Source organism: Mesoplodon mirus, assembly GCF_964341445.2.
Source record: "Mesoplodon mirus genome assembly, chromosome: 5".
NCBI classification, from domain to species: Eukaryota; Metazoa; Chordata; class Mammalia; order Artiodactyla; family Ziphiidae; genus Mesoplodon; species Mesoplodon mirus.
In genome coordinates, this window is record NC_138980.1 from 153,871,985 (window position 1) to 153,896,954 (window position 24,970).

At 38.0% G+C, this 24,970-nt stretch overlaps 1 protein-coding gene across 7 annotated transcripts in view; it reads left to right on the forward strand.

Annotated features, from left to right (window-relative positions):
- The first annotated feature begins 359 nt into the window (after positions 1 to 359).
- CPLANE1 (ciliogenesis and planar polarity effector complex subunit 1) overlaps positions 360 to 24,970 on the forward strand; it is a 133,531-nt gene continuing 108,920 nt past the window's right edge. For all 7 annotated transcript variants that reach the window (XM_082623134.1, XM_082623136.1, XM_082623137.1 and 4 more), the window contains exons 1-16: positions 360 to 572; positions 4,136 to 4,262; positions 5,292 to 5,427; positions 5,546 to 5,665; positions 6,061 to 6,293; positions 8,059 to 8,165; positions 9,623 to 9,779; positions 10,203 to 10,306; positions 11,449 to 11,631; positions 13,803 to 14,052; positions 14,219 to 14,374; positions 14,548 to 15,317; positions 15,855 to 16,063; positions 16,262 to 16,342; positions 19,481 to 19,645; positions 22,963 to 23,136. In XM_082623134.1, coding sequence (XP_082479260.1) covers positions 4,182 to 4,262; positions 5,292 to 5,427; positions 5,546 to 5,665; positions 6,061 to 6,293; positions 8,059 to 8,165; positions 9,623 to 9,779; positions 10,203 to 10,306; positions 11,449 to 11,631; positions 13,803 to 14,052; positions 14,219 to 14,374; positions 14,548 to 15,317; positions 15,855 to 16,063; positions 16,262 to 16,342; positions 19,481 to 19,645; positions 22,963 to 23,136 — 2,926 coding nt within the window. In that variant the 5' untranslated portion in view covers positions 360 to 572; positions 4,136 to 4,181. The remainder of the gene's footprint in view (positions 573 to 4,135; positions 4,263 to 5,291; positions 5,428 to 5,545; positions 5,666 to 6,060; positions 6,294 to 8,058; positions 8,166 to 9,622; positions 9,780 to 10,202; positions 10,307 to 11,448; positions 11,632 to 13,802; positions 14,053 to 14,218; positions 14,375 to 14,547; positions 15,318 to 15,854; positions 16,064 to 16,261; positions 16,343 to 19,480; positions 19,646 to 22,962; positions 23,137 to 24,970) is intronic.

Consider the following 24,970-nt stretch of genomic DNA (forward strand, 5'->3'; position numbering starts at 1 on the left):
AAGTCACTAGGAGTGTGAGTACAGAAACGCTTTCCTTAGCGCTTTAAGTTGCCCACTTGATCCGTGGAGGGCAGTGTACAACCCGTTCATTCTCAGGTCTCTAGAGGAATCCACTAGCGTGCTGACATCCCGTGATTTACATCTTAGTCGCGGCGCGCATCGCCTGGGCACTCAAAGGCGAGTGTCTGAGGAACGCACGGAGACGGTGAACACAGAAGGACCCGCGGAAGCTGAGGAGGAGACCGGGAACGGGAGGAGGAGCGGCCGATTGGAGGGGATGCGGGACAGCTGAGAGGAAGGGGCGGGGGAAACCCGAGGAGACCGGGAGGAGAAAAGGAGGGAGGAGCACTTCCAGCTTCCCGCCCGCGCTCCCGGCCGGCTCGGGGCAGGCGCACTGGCGGCGCTCGCTCGCGTCCCCTCCCCCACCTCCGCCGTCGCCAGGGCGCAGGCTCGCGTCTTCGCCGGCGGCTGGGCCCTCGGCCGTCACCCTGTGCTTTCTACCCTGCGCTGCCGGCTTCGCCTTCTGCCTCCCCGCGCTTCCCCCTTCCCGGATGGGCCGGACCCTGGCGGAGGTAACTGCCCGCAGATTCCTGCCCCTCACGGCCCCAGCCTCTTCCCCACGCTGTCCGGCCCGCGGGGTCCTCGGGCTCCTCCGTCTCTCTCACCCGCTAGAGTGTTGCGCGCCCGCGACCTCCCCAGCCCCGCCATCCCCCGCCGCACCCAGCTCCCTCGTCCTTTCCCACTGCCCGGTCCCCCAGCTTCCCCGGAGTCGTCCTCCGGACGCCGCACCCTCAGCCTGACGGAGGCTGGGCGGCTCCGAGGGGCCCGGGTCTCCCCCCGGATGGCTGGGAACGACGCCCGGTTCGGGCCAGACCTCGGCCCCGCACCGGGGTCCTCCAGCTCCCGCCCTGTCCCGGGTGGGCACCGCGGTGGCACCTCTCGGGGCAGAGGGCGGCGCTGCCCCGCGGGGTTGGGTAGGGAATCTCAGGGGTCCCCTGGGGATGACTTGTGCGAAGTGGGGAAGCTCCTGTGTTTGACCTTAGTGGGTGATAAATTGAGCACGGATGAATGGACACGATTTCTCAGACTCGTCTGTAGTGGAAGCCACAGAACAACTTGGATTTCTCTCCCTCTCCTCTCCTCTCCTCTTCTCTCTCTCTCTCTCTCTCTCTCTCTCTCTCTCTCTCTCTCTCTCTCTCTCTCTCTTTTATTGAGCAGAGTTCCCTGAGCTATACAGTAGGTCCTTGTTGGTTATCCATTTTAAATATAGCAGTGTGTACGTGTCAATTGGATTCACTTGAAACTGCTTTCGCAGTTTTTAATGTGTTTTAAATAAAGGTACTTTGGAGGGGGGGTAGACTTAACATGTTTCTCCTCCTCACATATTTTGTGAGTGTGATCGAGCTTCCTTTTATCTCTTTCTTCCATGAACTAATTTGACTTGTTTCGTGATGTTTTTTAGTATCCATCCGTACGTAACATTATTGTTTTGAATGCCAGTTTGGTATGAGGCAGAAATAACCTTTGCTATATAACAGGTGATTTTCAGAGTTGTAAAAGATAGAAGACCATCCATCATCAAATTCTTTTGGGCTCTGTCTTTACATCTTGAAATGATTAGCTATCTTTTTATCCTTTACTTTTTTTTTTTTTTTTTTTTTTTTTTTTTTGGCCTCCTGGCATGCGGGATCTTAGTTCCGTGAGCAGGGATGGAACCTGTGCCCCTTACAGTAGAAGCACCAAGTCTTAACCACTGAACTGCCAGGGAAGCTCCTATCCTTTACATTTTAATTGACAAACTCATAAGGATTTAAAGGGAGTATTTTAAAGCAAATCCCTGGCATAAATACTTAAGTATAGACAGAATCTCTCATATCTGGGAGAGGTGGGGTTCTAAAAAAAAAAAAAATAGAATTACCACACACCACCAATCTCATTTCTCTTTCTTTTTGACATCCGCGCCCCCCCCCCCCGCCCCATTGTGTGTCTGCTTCCTCACTTTGAAACAACAAGATGTTCCAGGTTCTTCTGGTTCCTTTCCTACCCCAGCCTTGAAATCACCAGGTTCTCCTAGGAGCTCTGGTTCCTCCTACTGAAGAATGGTATTTGGAAACCGAGATCTGGGTGTTAACTTTGCTCATGGTTACTGGGGTGTCGTTGCTTCTAGGCCCTTTTAGGGGACAGAGCTAGAAATCATGATTTTTATACTGTACCTCCAATTCTAATCCAGCCCCTTAGGGCTCTTCCTTACCTTTCCCTGTTCTATAATTGTTTCCCCTTTCTTCCACAATGAAGATGGTAGCTCTCATTGTCAGTATATTGTTGACCCTTGAACAACACAGGTTTGAACTGTGTGGGTCCACTTATACTTGGATTTTTGTCAGTAGTAAATACTACAGTACTACAAGATCTGCAGGTGGTTGAATCCTTGGGTACAAAGGAACTGCAGGTACAGAGGGCTGACTATATACTTGGATTTTCAACTGCACAGAGGATCAGTGCCCCTAACCCCCGAGTTGTTCAAGGTCAATTGCGTGCTGATTTGCTGATTTACTCAATCCTAAACTACACACAAAATTGCTTCATAAATCTATACTCATACCCCTAGGAAAAATAAACCTACTAAAAAGAATTTGAGGTTCGTTTGTAGTTCTTTTTATTTTTAGTTTGAGAGTATATAGTCAAAATACTGTCGTAAAAGTTGCTTGAATTCTTTTTCTCTTCAGTGTGGTTTTTAAAATTTATTTATTTATTTACTTTTCTTTGTATTACGTTTTAGTTCCCCCCATTCTTGTTTTTTTTGTTTTGTTTTGTTTTTGCGGTACACGGGCCTCTCACTGTTGTGGCCTCTCCCGTTGCGGAGCACAGTCTCCGGACGCGCAGGCTCAGCGGCCATGGCTCATGGGTCCAGCCGCTCCGCGGCGTGTGGGATCCTCCCAGACCGGGGCATGAACCCATGTCCCCTGCATCGCAGGCGGACTCTCAACCAGTGCGCCACCAGGGAAGCCCCCTATTTATTATTTTTAAATATTTATTTATTTATTTATTTATTATTTTGGCTGCTCCAGGTCTTAGTTGCGGCATGTGGGATCTTTAGTTGTGGCATGTGAACTCTTAAGTTGTGGCACGCCTGCGGGATCTAGTTCCCTGACCAGAGACTGAAACTGGGCCCCCTGCATTGGGAGCATGGAGTCTTATCTGCTGGACCACCAGGGAAGTCCCTATTCCATGGATTTTAAATCCATTAATATAATTGTTTTGATGCTCAAATTGTCCTCAGTTTGGTCTATGGGATCCCTTTCATTATGGCTTCTGTGTCCTCAACTGTGCCTGGCTCCAATACACTGTACCAGGCTCTTCCACGGTGTGAACATCCTCCCAAGATTCACTCAAGAATGGACCATTCACCCAAGATTATGCTTCCCTCACCCAAATAGGGCTCTAACAAACTGTTCATGGCCTCTACCACACTATCCCCACAACCAGCATGGGGACTTGCTGGGCATCTTTACTTCATATTATCTCAAGGCTTCATTTTTACGTCAACTAGTTTGGACTTTCTTACAGCTCTGTGACTTAGGGCAGTTTGACTGTTTATGTGGTGATTGAAGGCTTTAAGAGTGATTATTCCATAGAGTAAGGTAAAAGTTGTATTGCCTTATATGAGCTAGCCTTGGGAAGTGCATAGCATCACTTCCATTTTACTCTTGGTCAAAGTAGTCAAAAACCACCCAAATTCAAGGGATGAGGCATAGACCAGAGCTCTCAATGAGAGGAGTATTAAAGTCATAGTGTAAGAAGAGCATATGGGATGGGAGGTATTTTTGTGGCCATCTTTGGAAAATACAACCTGCCACACTGAGAAAATCAAATCACATAGAAACTATATTGTCAAGATGTTCTCCTAGTTCATGTTTATCTTCATAGTCTGAGAAATAACTTGTCGAAAAGCAAATACATTTTGTCTGACTATTCAAGATGAGATACGAATAAATTGTCAGCATCTTACCTTAAAAAGAGTTAACTTGAGCTGATGAAAAAGTAATCTACTAAAACTTTATGAAAATTCTAAATTAAGATCCTCAGTAAGTATTATGGGCTATTATCATTTTTTTGTTTGTTTTGATTTTTACAGCATCTTGTGACTTTTGACTTAATTGGTCATTGATATCTCAGCAAGCATGGAGATAAGATTAGAAGTTTTGACCTCAACGAGTATCAAGCAGAAAAAACCCTGGCCACGAGTCTCCTGGTTGGGACAGGTAGGTTTTTCTTTAATCCTACAATATCAGTTCTAATATGTGTTAACTGTGTGCTTTGCCTCTAAGATCAAAGAATGTTCTATGGCCTTCACAAAATACAGTATCATCTGTAGAAGGATCACCTGCCTACTGAACAGGGTTTTGTGTATTTGTGTGGTAACAGGCTGGCAGAGGTGGGGAGGGAGCATCAGTCTTTCTGTGGTCTAATCAGAGTTGCCACCACTCTCATCACTCTCTTGCTCCTTTTCTCCATAAACTTGCTTAATCTTCTTCACAGTCCTCTGTTTCTTTGCTCTTGGAGACCTGGGATGATGTATCATCCTCACTCTCATTTGCTGTGCTCTCCTGGGAATGCTGGGACATAATTTCTTCACCCTGCAAGTCCCGGTTTTTGAGATTGCACAGCCAGAAGACCTCTCTGCAGTTGCTGAGGATGAGCATGGCTTTCACTCTGCATACTAACAACTACAGGGTCTTTTTGAGTAAAGGCACATGTTTGGTGAGTTTCATGTCCTGGTGAATCTTGGAACGCCCACACAGGTGATGAAGCAGTGTGGTGTCCAACTGGAAGGTTTCCAGTAAGCTCAGATCATTTTCTCGATGTTTTCTAAAACTGAAGTCTAGGAGCAGCATGTCACTGCTTCAGACATGAGAAGCCATGTCTATTTTAATCTAAGTAAATAATTTAAAACTTACCCGTACTACTGTTCAGATTGATGAGATAACAGCAGGTAACTCAGTTTGGGCTAGCAGAATTGGAAGACACTCCTATAATTTTAAACTCCAAAGAAATCTCAGTGCAACTGTTAGGTCATCCTACCTAGTAATTCTAGTAAGAGGTACTTTAAGATAGAATGAAAAATCTTAAGGTTACATAATCAACCTTATTGTTCATTTTATGATGTGTAGTACAAATATACAATCTTTCTTAAATGTCACTTTGTTTTCTTTTCTGGGATAACTTACTTAGGTAAGAGGCTGAATTAACTTCTGGCATCTCTTAAGTCTCTCACGTGTTTCTTCTCTTAGGAAAATGAAGCTGTTTTTCTTTTGGATGATAAATTCATAAATGAAATTAATTTGCTATCAGGAAGGACAAAGAAGAAAATTCCCAGTCTTCAGCCTTTGTTGAAGGATGTTACAGTCCTAACAACGTCCAGTAATGGTTAAGTAGTACTGATATTTTCAAAAGGCTAGATTAACTGTATTTTTAAAAATAATTTTGGGAGTAATATTAAGGGAAATGTTAGATTATAAGTATTGTGTTTCCTTTTTGGAAGCAGATGCCTGGCTGGCTGGGGTACTTACTACAGGGGAGCTTTTCCTCTGGAACAAAGATCAAGATTGTTTGAAAACTATACAAGCAACTGAAAAGCCTAAAGAAATGATTAAAGCTGCAGTAGGTGGGAGTTTTTTATTTGTTTAAATTGGTTTAACTTGATATATAGGAGAAAAGAAATATATCTCTGTAAATATATATGTCTGTATATATATGTATTTTTCCTTATATCTGTAAGTATTTTTTTGGTGTTGTTTATTTGTGACAATTAGGTTCATCTTGAAGAAGAAAAATCTGGCATGCCTTACATATCTGTGATAACAGTGGGTTCCTAATACCACATATGAGTACATGATAAATGTTATAATTTGTACTTTTAGTTTATTACTAGTGTCTTAGTTTTACATTCTGAATGGAAGCATCATTTAGGTTCCTTATTGTCAGAATAGATAAAATTTGTACTTTTTTGTGGGAATTCAGACTTCAGAGGTGTAATTACTTTTTTTTATTGTTTTCTAGCAAGCTCTTTGAGACTGTACTTGTATGTATCTGGCAATGGGAAAAGAGTTCTGCTTATAACTCCTTCGGGATGCCTATTTCTTTGGGAACATTTGGAATTCAAGAATATCTTATCTTCTAAAAGCCCTTCATTGGTGGGCCAGTGGTCCCAGATCGTACCTGAAGAAGCAGTTCATTTGCCTTCCACTGAAGATAAAGAAGCTGTAGTGCATGCTGTTTTTATAAAAAATGAGGTAAAATCCAAATCAGAAGTGGTGGAGATCTCAGACTCTAAGAACAGACACCATCTGGGAAGCTGTTGAGCAGTGTGTAATGGCATAGGTATATATCTCCAGGCATCATTAATTGTCATAGTAATGGTGAAATTATCACAGAAAAGGTATTTTTATATTTCTTGGTCACATTTTAAAAGATGTTTATTAAAAATGGTTTGAACTTAGAGCTTCCTAGTTATACTTTTCCCTAGTTTTAGAATATAACTAGTTTTGTAATAAAGAGAAAAACAAATATCGTGTATTAACGCATATATGTGGAATCTAGAAAAATGGTATAGATGATCTTATTTACAAAGCAGAAATAGAGACACAGATGTAGAGAACAAACATGGATGGATACCAAGGGGGAAGGGGGTGGTGGGATGAATTGGGAGATTGGGTTTGACATATGTACACTTCTAAATATAAAATGATAACTAATGAGAACCTATTGTATAGCACAGGGAACTCTACTTGGTGTTCTGTCATGACCTAAATGGGAAGCAAATCCAAAAAAGGGGATATATTTATACATATGGCTGTTTCACTTTGCTCTACAGCAGAAACTGACACAGCAGTGTAAAGAAACTATACTGCAATAATAAATAAAAAAATAAATAAATATTTGTTGGAAGGATTTCAAAAAAGCTAGAATTAGTGATATTAAGTAAGCCATTTAATTCCCAGGAAATAACACGTTCATTAACTAAAAGCATTCAGAATAGCTGCATGGTACTCTTTGTATGTATGGACCAACATTTTATTACCCAATCTACTATTGTTAGAAATTGCATTTTGAACTTCTGTTGTTTTCCTCCAGCCCCATGGGTAGTGCCCTAATTTAAATAATATGTAACTATAGGGACTTCCCTGGTGGTCCAGTGGCTAAGAATCCACCTTCCAATGCAGGGGATGTGGGTTCGATCCCTGGTCCCACGTGCTGCAGGGCAGCTAAGTCCGAGAGCCACAGTTACTGAGCCTGTGCTCTCTAGAGTCCATAAGCCACAACTAGAGAAAAGCCCGCACGCTGCAACGAAGATCCGCATGCCACAACTAAGGCCCAACACAGCCAAATAAATAAAATAAATTAATTACAAATAAATAAATAATATGTAACTGTAAAAGAAGAGAAAAATAAATATATTAGAATATTTCCAGTTATAGCCAGAGTAAAGGCAGTGTTTTCTAAAGAGAGTAAACTGCACCTTGATTTCCCATTTGAGATATGCCTGTGGCTCAGAAATTAATTACTTAGTCTTTAGCTTAATGTTCAGCTACATGTTAATAAAAATATGAGCAGGCTCTTGATATATTTCATTTATTTTATTTATGATGAGAAATATGTGGGGGGGGTTTGTTGTTTGGTTTTTTTTTTTTTGCTGTTCTTTCAGGCATTAGTTTATTTTATTTATAGTTTAATTAGTTTATTTTATTTTTTTTCCTTGTTGGTTATTTATTTTAAACATACCAGTGTGTACATGTGAATCCCAAACATCCTAACTATTCCTCCTCCCCACCCTTACCCCCTGGTAACCATAAATTCGTTCCCTAAGTCTGTGAGTCTGTTTCTGTTTTGTAAATAAGTTCATTTGTATCATTTTCTTTTTTTTTGATTCCGCATATAAGCTATATCATAGGATATTTCTCTTTCTTTGTCTGACTTCACTCAGTATGACAATCTCTAGGTCCTCTTGATTTATTTTCAGATTAATTATATACTAAAGTATATTAAATTTATCTACAGTTATTTGGAGACTGCTGCTTGTGTTCATTTACTTTCTATTCCGGGGAATGCCTGAAGTTAACATTTCTAGCAATTCGCTGGCATGAAAATGTATTTACATCTATAAGGTGAGGTAAATGTTTCTTCTTCCTAGTTTTCTATCTGCTTTTTTTTTTTTGGCCACTCCATGCAGCATGTGGGATCTTAGTTCCCCTATCAGGGATTGAACCTGTGCCTCTGCATTGGAAGCATGGAGTCTTAACCACTGGACCACCAGGGAGGTCCCTCTATCCCTTTTAAAACATTGTTATCTTTTGGCCCATAAATATGTAATAAGATTAGTAAGTGAAATGTGAATATCAACTTCTGAGGCTTTACAAATTCTTTCTTCCTGTAAGTATTGTTCTATTTCTTTACTTTTCATTTTGAATGTCTATTATAGAAAGTTTTTCTTGTTTTTATTTTGTTTCTCTTCTTGGAATCAAGAACACATAAAAGGTAAGGCAGACAGACTCTGGTCTTACTTGTATTAAGACTATAAAAATAACTCCTTTGAAAAGTAATTCAATTGAATTTTTTAAAATAAATAAATTTATTTATTTATTTATTTTTGGCTGCATTGGGTCTTTGCTGCACACGGGCTTTCTCTAGTTGCAGTGAGTGGGGGCTACTCTTCGTTGCAGTGCACGGGTTTCTCATTGCAGTCGCTTCTCTTGTTGCGGAGCATGGGCTGTAGGTGTGCGGACTTCAGTAGTGTGGCTCACGGGCTCAATGATTGTGGCTCACAGGCTCTAGAGTGCAGGCTCAGTAGTTGTGGTGCACAGGCTTAGTTGCTCCGCGGCATGTGGGATCTTCCCAGACCAGGGCTCGAACCCATGTCCCCTGCATTGGCAGGCGGATTCTTAACCACTGTGCCACCAGGGAAGTTCCAAATCAATTGAATTTTGAAAAGGAAATAACTTGAATTTACTACTGTACCTTTTAAATGCTCAAGTATTTTTTCAATTAAAAGTAATTTTATTTATTTTAAAAAGCCCAATGAAATAGAAAGAATGCATTAAAAGCATATAATGACTAAGATTTAGTAAAATAGTGAGGTTTTTTGTTTTTTTCTGTTTATTTTTTATGCTAGCAGTTGTTTGGGTGTAATTTATATAAAGTAAAATGAACAAATCTTAAATGTACAACTAGGTGGACTTCGATAAATATACATACGCCTGTAACCATCCTCATATCAAATATAGAACATTGCCACTATCCTAAAAATCCCCTCTTCTCACCTATTTAATACCTGTAAAAATGTTTGTAATAATGTAGAAATATGTGTATCTAAACTTTTAGTGGATGCAGATGTGTTTGGGGCTGGCTACAGAACATGCCATTATTAACAAAACTCTGATACGGACCTTGTTTAACTAGCAATTGCTCTTTTGTGTCCTGGATAAAACTTGTGAACAGTTGCTACGAGACCCCAAATATATGTGCACGTGTACGAATTTAGTTGAACCCTTTAATTTTTTGTAATGAAGTATATGTTAATTTAAAAGTTACTATACTTTCTGTTTTCAATGATTTCACTACTTAGATCATTGACATACCATGTTCAGTGGGCACAACAAGATTGCCTTCTGTGCAGTCTGATTCCTAAATGTGAACCAGTAAAGTCAAGAGGAGCTCTAATTTCTGCATTTTCAAGAGATGGCATTACCCTGGCAGTAACTCTTAATCAGAAAGACCCAAAGGTCAGTAAATGTAATCTGTCTTGGAAGTAACCTGTAAAAGAGAGAGTTTAGTTCAGTTTTGAGATCTTTTTCCCCCTGAGTATAGTTTTTTTCCTTAATATTACTTTATATTCTTTAAATTGGTGTTTTCTGATCCACCTCAACATTGTAAATTGGTAAAGTTATTTACATTAGCTGCCATAATTTTCAGAATTTGGCCTTCAGAGGTGAAAAGAGGATAATGGAAAAGGAAGAAAGAAGGGCAAAGTGGTAACTGATATTCTTAAAATGTAGTATAAAAGAGAGAAAAGTTATAGGTGGTCAGTATTATCTTGCCAGTTGGCAAAGACTAGGTAGTTCATTGATATAATAGATCTCTAGGTCTTCAGAATTATAAGTAAAATAATTTTAATGGTTTTTTTAATCTTTTTTTTTTCTTTCTAGGCAACTCAGGTATTATTTATAAACACACTGAATTTTGTTACACTCTGTGGTAGCCTTAAAGGATGTAGTAATAAGAATCCTGTGGTTCCAGCTACACTTATCAGGTAAGGGTTTTTTTTGTATTTCTGAATAGTGTTTTTATTTTCTTTTTTAATAGTTTAATAAGTTTAAGGCACTGATAATTCAGTAGGTGTCTAAATAGATGTTTAGATAGGTGATGCAACTTTCAGCATTTGTGCTTGATAGATTCTAAAAATTGCTTTGTATAAGGAAAGGCTTAAATACTTTAAGGAAGGGTGGAAGATACATGAACTCATTTTCTTTTCTCTCTTATTTCTTTCTGTGTTATCTTGGGAAGAGTGGAGTTATGACTGGGTAGAGAAATACTGGGCTAAGTTAGAGAGGCTGAAATGAAAAAACCTGGGTTGGGAAGACCATTGTATACTCAGGCTGAGGTGTTTCTAGCTTTTTAAACAAAGTTAACATTCTCTGCATACGGGTGGATAGTACCATAAGTGGTGATTTTGGATGGCACATGGACCTATGAAGGATTATAGAGTAGGAAAGTTTCCTCTAAGTTCCTATTCTGAATTGTTTTCTCTGCTGCTCTCTGAATTTCCAGAGTTTTCAGGTTCATCCAGCCTTGCCTTTTTATTTTCTTTCTCTCCCCAAAATCTCCTTTCTAGAAATATTACTAGTCTCAGTTCAGTGGTCTGTTTGACTTAGGGTATCCATCATTCACATGAGGAGGAGCTATTTTTTGTCTCCATGAAAGAAACATTAATATTACCAGATAGTTAAGGAGTAGTAAAGATGGCTTTGGGAAGAGGGAGTCTGCTACTGAGTGGAGCTCTGGCAGGCTGCAGAGAAGACAGGTGTGGTATTGACCTTCAAATCTACCAGTAGATCTTAGTTTTGGACACCACTAGGATTAGAAGTTGTTCTAATTATAATGTAAGTGACAAAAACTTTACTTTGTTAGGTCTTATTTTCATCTTATGATTTGCTTATGAATCTAAGTAAATTTATAATTTGCATGTTGTATGGAGTAGATGTTTATGAGCGAACTCCTTTTTTCTTACCTTTTTTTCTGGGAAGTAAAATACATGAAATGTATGTGACATTTGCCTACTATTCATTCTTTTGACCTTATTTTTCAAAGCGTCTCAGCCCTTCTTGGCCATTATAAATTGTCAAAGACATTGTAGAGAGTCCTTTTCTAAACATATTGTCTTGTTTTTTCTAGGTCCTACTGGGTAGGTGATATCAGCTGGACTCATGATAGTCTTTTTCTGGCTTGTGTGTTAAAACGTGGCTCCCTGGTTTTATTGACCTGCCAAGGTGAATTGCTAACGTTAATTACGTTTGGTTGCTCTATAGAATTTGGGCCAGCAGAATTTATTCCTCTTCACCCACTAATAACATATAGGTGAGACATTTGAATTGTTTTAATATATTTACAGAAGTTTTTCTCTTTTGGTATTACTTTACTGTGTATTTTTAAAATATAATTTCGTCTTTCAAATTGTCTTATTCTTTCTTTGAGTCTGTCATCTCACTATCCGCTTCTTATTTATAGTTTTCTTCTGTTTCTTTTTGTGGCTTAATCCTGGTGAAAATTTGACATTGTGACTATGTAAGTATATGTTATTTAAATATTTAATAGCACTAAAAAAAGTAACTTCTTTGATATAACAATTAATAGGAGTGTGGTATATCTTTTATTGTTTGAAAAGCAGAGCACATATGTATCTACTTTTCTCCCAGAGGGAAAAAGGAGAAAAGTTGTTGGAAATGGGTAGTAGACTTTAGAATTTAGCCACATTTTAATTTCTACTTGTGAGATCATGAAGCATTTTGGCTTTGGAGTCAGAACAAGATTCAAACCTTGGTTCTACTTATTAGTTGTGTGACTTCGGGTAAGTTATTCTTAAGACTCTGTTTCTTTTACTGTGAAATGAAGATGACCGTAATTGTCTCTTAGAGTTGAGGGAATGAAGTAAGATAGTAAATAATTATAAATTGCTTTAACACTGTTCTGGCATAAAATAAGTGGTCAGTAAATATTTGCTGTTATTGATGTTAATATTATTATATATGGCTAGACACATATAGACACCTATTTACAAATCAAAAGCATTGGAAAAGGTCTTTGAAACTAATCCATTCCCTTTGCTGTATAGAAAAGAAACTGAGGAGGGATGTGTCCTTGATTATATTTAGCAAAAGTTTTGCTTAATTTTTAGCAATAGAAAGTTCTAATGGAAAAACTTGTCACTTTGTGCAGTGAAAGTGTTTTTCCTTATTTCTTATGGTCTGATTCATAATTGACTTAAATTTCCTCACATTTTCCTTTAAAATGAGTATTTAGGGGCTTTCAAAATGGATTGCTTTTTTTGATTACAAAAATAATACATATTCATTGTTTTAAAAAAAACTTAAAAATCAAATGCTACAAAAGTAAATAATGAAGAAAGTGAGACTTGTAATCCTGTTCCTCAGAGATAGCAATTATTAGCATTTTAGTGTGTTGTCCTCTAAATTTTAAAATTTTATATTACATTTATAACAATATTAGTTTCTTTTTTAAAACAAAATAAATTATATGATATATGTTGTTTACTATTTTGCTTTTTTGATATAACAGTATGTCATACATCTTTCCATGGAGTCACTTTTTAATGGTTTTATAAATTTCACAGCATGTACATTCTGAAACCAATCTTCTATTGTGGATCATTTGGCTAATAAAATCTATATTTGATTAGTTTCCTAACCAGAAAAAAAATTATATTTTCTTTATTCTCTTTATATTTATAAAGCTCCAAAGTTAAAAATCAGTGATATTAAGTAATCAGAATCAGGTACTCCACCATAAAAATAAATAACTACACTTATGTGGAAACTCAGTCAGATTTAATCTTAAGCTGATAAAATTATACTTATCACCATCCTCTCCAAATGTCCTGTTTCTTTTCTTTCTCCTCCTTAATAACAAATATACTCATAGCTCCTAATTATATTCTTATAAGTATATTTAAATAGATAGTAAGAAGGAAAGGTAACTAACTCTTTAATAGTAAAAATGAACTGCCTCAATTATTTTCTGAAAAAGGTTGTATAAAACTAGATTAAAAACAAGACAGAGGGCTTCCCTGGTGGTGCAGTGGTTGAGAGTCCGCCTGCCGATGCAGGGGACACGGGTTCGTGCCCCGGTCCGGGAAGATCCCACATGCCGTGGAGCGGCTGGGCCCGTGAGCCATGGCCGCTGAGCCTGCGCGTCTGGAGCCTGTGCTCCGCAGTGGGAGAGGCCACAACAGTGAGAGGCCCGCGTACCGCAAAAATACAAAAACAAAAAGCAAGACAGAGTAAGTGCCACAACGCTGGGAAAATTTTAAAAAACACATAAACCTCTGTATTATTTAATCACTTATGTTTTCCTCACAGATATATGCACATTTAATATTTTTGCATTTAATTTGCTTGCTTTTTCATCATTCTGGAACTTTTAATTGTTTTGTTTTTTCTTTGGAATAACATAATTGTTTCCTTTAAGATTTTTCTCTTACTAATTCTTGAATTTTGGTGTTTGTTTGCTAGACCACAGCAGTTTACACTTCAAGATTCAGATAATTCTGTAGATTCATCAGCTTCTGATAGTGACCCTATGAGACAGAGATTTTCTATAAAAGCACATTCACGGTTACCCTACCTCATTATTTCTGATGGATACATGGTCACAACCCTTCGATTTCTTGATAATCTGTCTCCATCAGTGCTCATGAGATCCCTTCTACTTGATTCAACACAGAGGCTTGAGAAAACATACGGAAGTTTGATATTGTCTAAGGTATAGTGCTTTTTGGTACCACTAGTAAAAGTTGACTTCTTAGTCCTTTCAAATTTAAAACTGTACTGATAGCCTTGGATTGTATACAGTTATCTATAGATGTTTTAATTGTTTGTAGTACAATTATCGATAAAATTTTGCTTTGGAAATCTTTTTTCTTCTATAGCCAAAAGGCCAAGGGCTGAACTTGCAATCACTGGATTCCCTAAGATCTAGCTTGTTAAAACACCACAGAAATGAAAATTTAGCTGATTCTACTGTTCCCAGATTCTTGCAGGCAGAAGAAACAATGAAGTTAAATGAAAAAACAGCAGATTTGCAGGTACTTAGTAACAATGTTTTATTTACTTTGAACAGTTACATATTGACTTTATTCCAAGAAACATATTTTCTTTTTCTTTCATTAAAGGGAAGAGAAATTTGAGAGCACTAAAGTGATTCTACTTGTAAGGAATCAAATGATATTAAGTATAATTTTTTTCACTCATGTTTTAGGATTTTGAAGCCGAAGAAACTAATGAAGGCGAACATTTTCCAAACAACTTATTTTCTTTTTGGAACCAAAAGAATCATCTATTGTTTAGTAGTGCCAAAGAAGGAAGATTGGAATTTGCCTCTATGTTTGATACCATACATGCAAAAGATAATACTGAGGAGACAGATAAAACTGTTACAGAACTGCATTCTGTCCAGAAAAATCTCCTTGCAGCATGGACTATAGGAATTTCAAAAAATGTGATAGAAAAAAACTTAATGTTAAATTACACAGTAATTTGTATCACTCATTTTTTGTACATTCTTCAATTTATAAAATGTCCTTTCCCCAAACTTGATCTTTTTTTAAGCAAGAGCCCAAGACGTAATGCATGGGTACTTTGTATCTTTCAACTTTTTCATCAGTGTTTATCAATCCAGTACTGGGATATGAGATACAGACAAGATGTAGGACATTTGGTAAAGCTGACCTCAAATACTATAAAGCTTTTGCTGACACAGCAACAACAGAATCAGTTATTCTCAAAGAAGCTTTTAGCCTGTTTTCATTTACTCAGAATGGTAGCTGATCATTTAAATGGCATATACAGTCTTCAACCAGAAGTTATTTCAGCATCAACTGATGGAAGTAGAACAGCAAAGCAAGACTCATTGGTGGTACCCATTTTTCAAATGTTTCAAGATAGTGGTGCTTGGAAAAACTTGTCATGGAATTCATCTTTCAAGATTCGTCCTCAAACATTAAATTTTGTTCAACAGCCAGGACACAGGTATAATGACTTTAATATTAGGAGACCATCAGCTTTATAGATTTTTCAAAATTGAGATATAATTCCCATACTGTAAAATTCTCCATTTTAAAGTGTACAATTCAGTGATCTTTAGTATAGTCACAGGCTTGTAGAACTATTAGCACAAATTCCAGAATATTTTTATCACCCTCAAAAGAAACCTTGTACCCATTAGCACTCAGCATTATAGATTTTACGTTATAGGATTTATGCCAAATATTATTCAACACATATATTTTATTAGTCTTGGGCATCTATGATACTGTTGAAGGATTTTGGTTTAGATAAGCGCTATAGAAAAATGACCACAGGTACATAAAGCATTTATGAAAGTTTTAAAAATATGCATTTTTCGATCAGTGGACTTTGTTGTATATTTAAATCTGATCAGTTTGTATACATGTTATTACCTCAGTGAAGAATACATGCAGAAAAAAAAGGCTAATGAGGAGGCTATATTCATTCTTATCCCTAGTCTGAAATTTGATTTTTATGACTGCCTAATTTTGTGTGCAGATTGATTGTTCTCTGGAGAGTATTGTACAGAAAAACTTTATGGTATCAAACACAATTAAGTCAAAGAGTTCCTGAAGATGACGTACAGTTAACTGAAAAGATGACAGACGAAGCATCTACTGTCAAGTCCCTGTTATGTCATATACAGGCTAAATTACAGACTGCTGGAGTTCTCTTGAACCAGGCCTTAGAACTTAAATCTATCAATGGTCAGTATCTTATAAACAATTTCTAACTCCAGGAATAAGTGATATAGTTAGTTGGACTTTGATTTTATTAATTGGTTGCAATTATTTGCTTTTCAAAATAATTTCTGGTGGAGCTGTATCCACTAAATTTTAAAATAAGTACATGTTTATAAAGGAATTTAATGAACCAGCACTAATTTTTGGTTAAAAACTTTGTAGGGGAAGAGTGTTTCCTATTAGGATCATATGAAAAGTCTGTTCAACTATGGAAGAAAGCTCTTCAAGAAACCCAAGAGAAAGGTAGGGGAGTGTTAAAAAATAATATTTGCCATAATATTGGTAGGACCATATTTTAGCATGCTGTTGAGCTTTAAAATTATTTCAGATTTCTGAGTGCTCACAATTTCTTAATGCTCAAATAGCATACATATTGTAGGTACCTTTACTGTCAGAAATAATTATTTAAAATTATTCTTAGTCTCGGAAATTGTAGCACTAAGAATTTTTTCTGTTATCCATAGATAAGGCTTCTCTGTCCTTTTTTTGGTTAGTGGTGGAACCTGTGATTGATTGTTGATCGGGAAAAAATGAGACTTAATCCCAAATTAAAAAAATATATATTTTGTCATTTAGTGGACTGTAAGTATCTAAACGAGAAACTATGGGTCAGATAATTTGTCACCTTATTACAGACTTATAGAAACATGGAGCTAAGGCTCTCTGCTCTTAAGTAATTCAACTTTAAGAACTTCCTGTGGGACCTCCCTGGTAGCGCAGTGGTTAAGAATCCGCCTGCCAGTGCAGGGGACACGGGTTCGAGCCCTGGTCTGGGAAGATCCCACATGCCATGGGGCAACTGGACCCGCGTTCCACAACTACCGAGCCTGTGTGCTACAACTGCGGAAGCCTGCACCCCTAGACCCCGTTCTATGCAACAAAGAGAAGCCCATGTACTGCAATGAAGAGCAGCCCCTGCTCACTGCAACTAGAGAAAGCCCGCACGCAGCAACCAAGACCCAACGCAGCCAAAAATAAAATAAATTAAAGAATTTAAAAAGAATTTCCTGTGAGTTAGACTTATTATGGGCTACATGGAATTTTTTTTTAATATTTATTTATTTGGCTGCATTGGGTTTTGGTTGCAGCACGCAGGATCTTCATTGCAGCACGTGGGCTTCTCTCTAGTTGTGGCACTCAGGCTCTGGAGCGTATGGGCTCAGTAGTTGCGTTTCGCAGGCTCAGAAGTTGCGGTGTGCAGGCTTAGTTGCCCCGTGACATGTGAGATCTTAGTTCCCCAACCAGGGATTGAACCTGTGTCTGCTGCATTGGAAGGCGGTTTCTTAACCACTGGACCAACAGGGAAGGTCTCCTACATGGAGTTTTTGATGAGAATCTAGGGGTGTTGATTCTAGAAACTGGTGATAGCTTTTATGATATAGGGCTGAGGGTATGAGTAGGGTGACAGAGGTTCTCAGCTAGTGACCTTGGAGCTATCCTTGACTGCAGCTACTACCTGGTCAGGTTTGGCCAATTATTAAATTTATTTTCTGACTGATGTGGCTTTGTATGTTTCATTAATTTATTTACTTAACCGGTATTTATTGAGGGCCTGCTATGTGTATTAGGCAATAGGAATAACTGAAATAAACAAGTTTACCCTAAAGTTGCCTACAATCTGGAGGAGAGATCATATAAACAACTAGCATGTTTCTAATTATGTTTTATGGTAGGTGCCGGGAAAGCACACAGTCTGAGCTGGAGTGCAAACATCAGTCTGGGGAAAACCTGGAGGAGCTGACATTTAAAATTGAGTGAATTGTCCAATTGAAGGAGTGGGAATGGTTTAACAAATGATATAGCATTCCTAAAGCAAAAAGGCATGAGAAACCATGGCAGTTTGGTAAACTGCAGGTAGTTTTAACAGGACCAGATTATTTGAAATATGTGTGTAATATTGAGGATAGGGTGGCGAGTGCTAAAGTGAGAGGTAGAGAACAGATGAAAAAGGAGGATATTCTGCAGTGCCATGGGATTAAGATTTTATCCTGAAGACAGTGGGGTCAGTTAAGATACTTTATGTAATAAAGAGAACTTTTCAAATAAATATAGGCCATTTGGAAAGATCACTTTAGTACATTATGGAGGGCCATTTGTAGGAGTGTGGTGTAGAGATGTGGGTTTTACCTAGAAGCAAGACAGTTATTTGAGGAGGTCCTGAACCAAAGCAACGTCAAGAGTACTGGAGGACAGAAGTCACATTTGTCAGACATTTAAGAGGTTTGATCAATTGGACTTGAGTAGAGAAAGAAGTCTAATGTAGTTCTCAGATTTGGGGATTGTCCAACTGGGTGAAGAAGAGTGGCATTCAAGGTGATAAGTTCTCATGAAGAAAAGTTTTCATAGTGAGTCTCATTGTAGACCTTTTCATTTAATTTCATTTCCAACTGTATCCAGTTGGTATGGATTCTTGTAATAGAGACTGAAAATAACTGGCTTCAACAAGAAAGAAGTTTATTTCTCTTAGGAAATGAGGCCAGAAGTTGATAGGCTGGGGCTGATTCGGTGTTTCTGTGGTCTCATCAAGGACTCGCGCTCCTTTAGTTTTTCTACACCGTCGTGCTTAGTGCGTTGCTTCCTGTCTCAAGGCCATTACATGAGTTAAGATGGGTGCTGAAGTCTCAGGCATCATGTACATAATCTAGTTAACAGAAAGGAGGAAGGCAGGAAGGGTAAGAAAGGGTGTACCTCCTATTGAGTTACCTCTCTTGAAGCAGCTTTTCTAGCAGTTCTATACAATATTATCTCTTGCTTCAGAACTTGTCATATTTTCACATGGCCACATCTAGCAAGAAATTGTGATCTGGGTGCATTGTAACCTCAAATAAAATTAAAATTCTTTTACTCAGAAAGAATAGATAAGGAGTAGGCAGCCAGCAGTCTCAGTCCTAAGCACCCTTCAGATGTTTGAAGGCAGTGGTCAGGGGCTCCTATCTTATTGGGTAGTGTTTCTTCTCCTTTGGAAAGTCTCTTTGACTGACTGTTTGATATTTGTATGATTTCTTGTGTGGTTTAAAAAAATTTTTATTTTTAGCATGTTCCCCTCTGTTTCATACCATGTGTACTTGAGATAGATGTCGTTAGTGGACCTTAGTACCAAGATGAGGAGGATGTGCACCTCTCTTTGGATAAATTCTTAGTCAGCCTAGGGCCTGATCAAAGAAAATAAAATTGTTCAGAGCTTAAAATGAAAAAGAACAAAATATTGCTTACCTGTTTTTTTATTAAAGTATAAAACAGGTGCAGAAAAGTTCACATAACATGAATGTACAGCTTGATGAATTTTTATAAACTGAACATTCCTGTCTACCCAGCACCCATATCAAGAACATTACCTAGCTAACATGTTTTTAATGTAAGTGTAATTCTTCCCTGTTTAAGGAGGAAGAAGGATATGTTTTCTTCAGATACGCTATTATCTTTCCCTTTTGTACTGCCATCTGTATAACTATAATTTAAATGATGCTCAAGGATTATGTGATCAGCTAGTAAGAGAAATACTGATATCGTCCCACCTACCTGTAAAAGAAAATGAAGATTGTTCAGGTATGCTTTTCAAAAATCAGTATGTTTAATGTTAGTAATTTGTATTTATAAGTGTAGATATGAAATTGCTTATGCATAAAAGTTGGTTGCTCTGCCCTATTGTGGTAAATTTTGGACTGTCAGCTTCTCAGTAGCAAGGATCATGTTTTTGTTTGTTTTTAATCTTTGGGTCTCTAGGCTTAGCAGTAATTGCCTGCTGAACTGATACAATTGTTGTATCACAGCCCTATTTGTTAGACATAATATCAGCTACCCAAGTACTTTTCCTTGATATTTTTATATTTTCTTTAATGGTTGCTTAAGGTTGTTTAGTAAAGTGATGAAAATCACTTTCTGAGGTATTCTGAGTCTTTTTAAAATTGCTTAATAGGCTGCAGAATACTTGGATTGTCCTTTTTAAAGAGGTGTATTTAAATTAAGCAGTAACCAGAGTAAAAGATATATATGGGGCTTCCCTGGTGGCGCAGTGGTTGAGAGTCCGCCTGCCGATGCAGGGGACGCGGGTTCGTGCCCCGGTCTGGGAGGATCCCACATGCTGCGGAGCGGCTTGGCCTGTGAGCCATGGCCGCTGAGCCTGCGTGTCCGGAGCCTGTGCTCCGCAACGGGAGAGGCCACAACAGTGAGAGGCCCACATACCGCAAAAAAAAAAAAAAAGATATATATGAATGAACACATAATATAGTTATAATGGTTATACGGTCATAGACCGTTAGATGTATACTATGCGTATGAATGTGTCAGAAAGGCTCAATGTATCAGAACTTTCTAAATGGAGTTCATGACTCTAATGGAGTTTTGTTTGTTTGTTTTGTTTTTTTTTCTAATAACTGATTATTTATTGGTTTAGAACATCATTTTACTCTTGGAAAATAGTGATCAAAAGAAGTTAGTTTACAAAGACTTCTAAAAATAGTTGGAGAAATGGGGCCCATCTCTTACGTAAAACCCTTTCTTTGAATTGATTTTCACTAGTTTATCAGAACAGTGTTAGTTTCTTTGGCTTCAGCCACTGTTTTTTTTTGTTGTTGTTGTTTTGTTTTGTTTTTTTGAGGTGAGATAGATGGTAGAATACCATGACATTTTTATTCTGGTATTCATATTTTCTCTGCATTTTAAATTTAATTTTTATTTTATACTAGGGTATAGCTGATTTACAATGTTGTGTTAGTTTCAGGTATACAGCAAAGTGGTTCAGTTATACGTATATCCATTTTTTTTCAGATTCTTTTCCCATGTAGGTTATTACAGAATACTGAGTAGAGCTCCCTGAGCTATACAGTAGGTCCTTCTTGATTATCTAGTTTTTATATAGTAGTGTGTATCTGTTAATCCCAACCTCCTAATTTATCCCTCCCCCTCACTTTTCCCCTTTGGTAACCATAAGTTTGTTTTCGATGTCTGTGAGTCTGTTTCTGTTTTGTAAATAAGTTCATTTGTATCATCTTTTTAGATTCCACATATAAGTGATGTCATATGCAGCCACTGTTTATAGATTTCTTACTTTTGGTGATATTTGTCTTTTTAAATTTTTGTGTTCATTACAGAAGTAATACAAGTTCATTTTAGACAATTTTGAAATATGGAAAGGTTTAAAGAAGAAAATAAAATCACTTAATTCTACCACTTTTTGTCTATATACATTTATATATGTATATTCTGTTTTGTAATCTTTTAAACTTAATATTATGATGAATATTTTCCAATGTAAATAATATTCTTTTTAAAAACCTATTAAGCCTTTTCCTCATTATTGCACATTTTAGATTGGTGCCACCTATTTACTATTGATATTTTAAATAATGCTGTAGTGTACATAAATTTTTGTGAACATTACTAATAATATCTCTAGGTTAAATTTTGAGAAATGAGGTTACAGGATCAAAGAGAATCCATGGTTTTAAGACTTCTGATGCCTGGTGTCAAATTTCCCTCCAAAAGGACTGGTAGCTGTGTATGAGTGGAAGACTTTTATGTGTGACTTTTTTTTTTTTATGTGTGACTTTTTAACTGACTGATATTCTTTTTTTTTTCAGTAGTATTGTCATGACATAATAAATTTCAAGATAAGTTGAACCTATTGTAATGTGTTTGTTTTAATTTTTAATGACAATTGTTTAGAGTATATTAATCATATCCCTACTGGGTCAGGAGTCCCCAAGACTACCCCCACGTTCAGGGATTCACAGGGAGGACTCACAGGGCCTAGTATATAGTTGTACTCACACCTATGATTCATTACAATGAAAGGATACAAAGCAAAATCAGCAAAGGGATAAGGAGCATGGGGTGAAGTCCGGAGGAAACCAGGCACAAGCTTCCAAGAAGTGACAAGATAGAAATGGCCATACACATATAGAACTTAATATTATTGTGAATACCTACCAAGTGACTTCCTTTCTTTTTTTTCTTTTTTCTTTTGGCTGTGCCATGTGGCTTGTGGGATCTTAGTTCTCACAACCAGGGATCAAACCCGGGACCCCTGCAGTGGAAGCACAGAGTCCTAACCATTGGCCCACCAGGGAATTCCCCCAAGTGACTTCTGAGAAAGAAAGATACTTTGCCATTGTTGGGGCCATACATTTTATAAAAATTAATGTTAACTTAGTATTTATCTGTGTTTAATAGTTTTAACTGTTTATTTTCATATATCTGAATGCCAGTTTATATTATTGAGTTTTGATTTTCAAATAGGGATGACACATGTTTGCTTCTACTAGTTTATGTCAGAATCACCCTAGAGATAGTGATGTAACTCTCTCCCTCCCCTGCCTTCTCCCTCCACTCCACGTGTTGCTTTTGTCCATACCTCCCAGAAGAATCTTATGGTAAGGACTTACTCTTACTAATGGAAGTATATCATAATATCCAGACCTAACGGTACAGAAAAAAGCATGAAGAATCACTGCTCTGGTGCTTTTCAGATTATCTTTGTAGTAAACCCTGCCTCCTTTCATTAAAGAAAGAAAATTAGAAAGGGAAGAAAGAAGGGAAAATAAATAATGAAATGCTAAACTTGCAAGTCCATTATGGCTGGATTGTTTGTATAGATGCTTCCGTGTTTTTAGATAAAACTAGAAGCTTGAGGTTAAAAGAGTTCCTAAGTGTATGTGCTCATAATTATGAGCTAATTATTTTTGTTCTATTGTCTTCAAGAAGTGTAGATAGCTATTATAAATTAACTTGTGTAGGCCATGGGTGTTCATCTCAGAAAAAAGTTGTAATTATAATTTTCTTCTTGCGTAATGTTGGGAACTTAAATATTACTACTTTTGATAGTTTGATCAGAATCTCCTTTGGTCATTTGGTGTATCCTGCAGTTCCTGAGAAGTCTCATTGTGAGTTTGGAGTGACTGGAAATGTTCATCCTGAAGCGGCGCTGAGGGTTATCCAGTCCATGGCTCGCTTCATGGCTGCCTATTTCACCAATCGGCTGCTTTGCATTTTGCCACCTCACCATGTGAATGTTCTTCCTCCCCTTCATATTAAAACAGGTAAATAATCTTCTCCCCTTGTTTTTGCACGTAATATTTAAAATCATATTATACGGTGATCATTAGTCTATGGAAATACAACTGTTCTAGCTCAGTGCCTGAACGGTAAGAGGAGATACACAAGTGACTATTTACGAATGAATATAATCTGAGAAAGGTAATTGCTTTGGACTTGTTTTTATTGAATATGTTTTTTTTTTTTTTTTTTTTTTTTTTGGCGGTACGCGGGCCTCTCACTGTTGTGGCCTCCCCCGTTGCGGAGCACAGGCTCCGGACGCGCAGGCTCAGCGGCCATGGCTCACGGGCCCAGCCGCTCCGCGGCATGTGCGATCTTCCCAGACCGGGGCATGAACCCGTGTCCCCTGCATCGGCAGGCGGATTCTCAACCACTGTGCCACCAGGGAAGCCCTGAATATGTATTTTTAAATTGCAAATTTTGGACACATCGTCATTTATAAAGTTTCCATTTTTAAAGTAAAAGGGCTATAAAAATGTGGTAATTTAACAAATTTTGAGTATGCTAATTTAGAATTTAATTTTATGTGGACAGTTTACTTTTATAATTTTATTTGGATCATTTTCTTTGCTCTACTTACTCCTTTGACTAATAGAGTCAACATGTACCTAATCTGTGTGAGGTAAGTGCCCTACCGTAATGGACGTAGACATGTCCACGGATTTCTACGATATTCCTTCAGTCCAATGCTGTGTACTAGTGCCTGCTAAGTGTCAGGTAGTGTTGTGGGTGCTGGAGATATATTAGCTCGCACCACATGAAATTAATAATATGAAAACATCTGTAGTCTTGTCTTGACATTTGGAACAGATTTATCCTAACTGCCATGACCAAAGCAGATGAAATACCTGTTCTTTTATGGAAGTACCTCTAATAGATTGAGACAGAAAATGAAATAGATGCATATATAAACAAAGATCTATCAAATGGTGATAATTATCCTGCAGAGAACTGAAGTAGAGAAATGTATCGTGACTGAGTCGGTAGTTGAGGTGGTGACTTTAGGGAAGAGCTCTCTGCGGGGGTGACATTTAAGCTGAACTCTTAATGACAGGAAAGAGCCAGCCATGGACGCGTAGGACTTAGAGCATTATAATGTGAGCCTGTGCAAAGGCTCTAGAGCAAGGACAAACTTGATGTGTCTGAGAAACTGAAAGACTGGTGTAGCTGGAGCACAGAGGGTGAGGTAGAGAGTGGTGTGAGATGAAGACAGAGATAGACGGCCAGGTGATGTAAGCCAGGGTGTGAAATCTGAATTTTATTTGAGGTACAGTGGGAAGTTATTGGAGGGCTTTAAGCAAGAAATAACATGAACCGATAAACAGGTACAAGGCACACATAGATGAGAGTAGTACAAGTTGTAATATAATTAGAAGTTTAGTAGAAGTAGCAACAAGTGGTCATCAGATTTAATCACAGAACTGTGGATTTTGAACTATGTGTTCGGACTCTAATGTAATTTTCTCAGGGTGTGGGTGGGAGTGGAGGACTGTCCTCACCCACTTGGGTGCTTCAACAGTAGTGTTAGACTCTAGTGTCATCAGGGTTTTCAGGAGCTTCTAAGACCCTAGAGAGCCTTATATGTAAGGTAGGATCAGAAAGGAAATTGTCTAGAGGTTCCTTTTCATAGGTATCTGCTTCCCTGGGGAAGAAAAGTTGGCCCTGACCTGATTATGGCTTCTCTTAGGGAACTGGTGTAAACAGAGAAACAGGTGCTCTGATTTTCCAGGATCTACCTTCTCCCCTTTCCGTCTCCATTGGCCACTAACTCAGTTTCAGCTGATGCTCCCTCCTTTTCTCCCTGAGAACAGCCTGTGC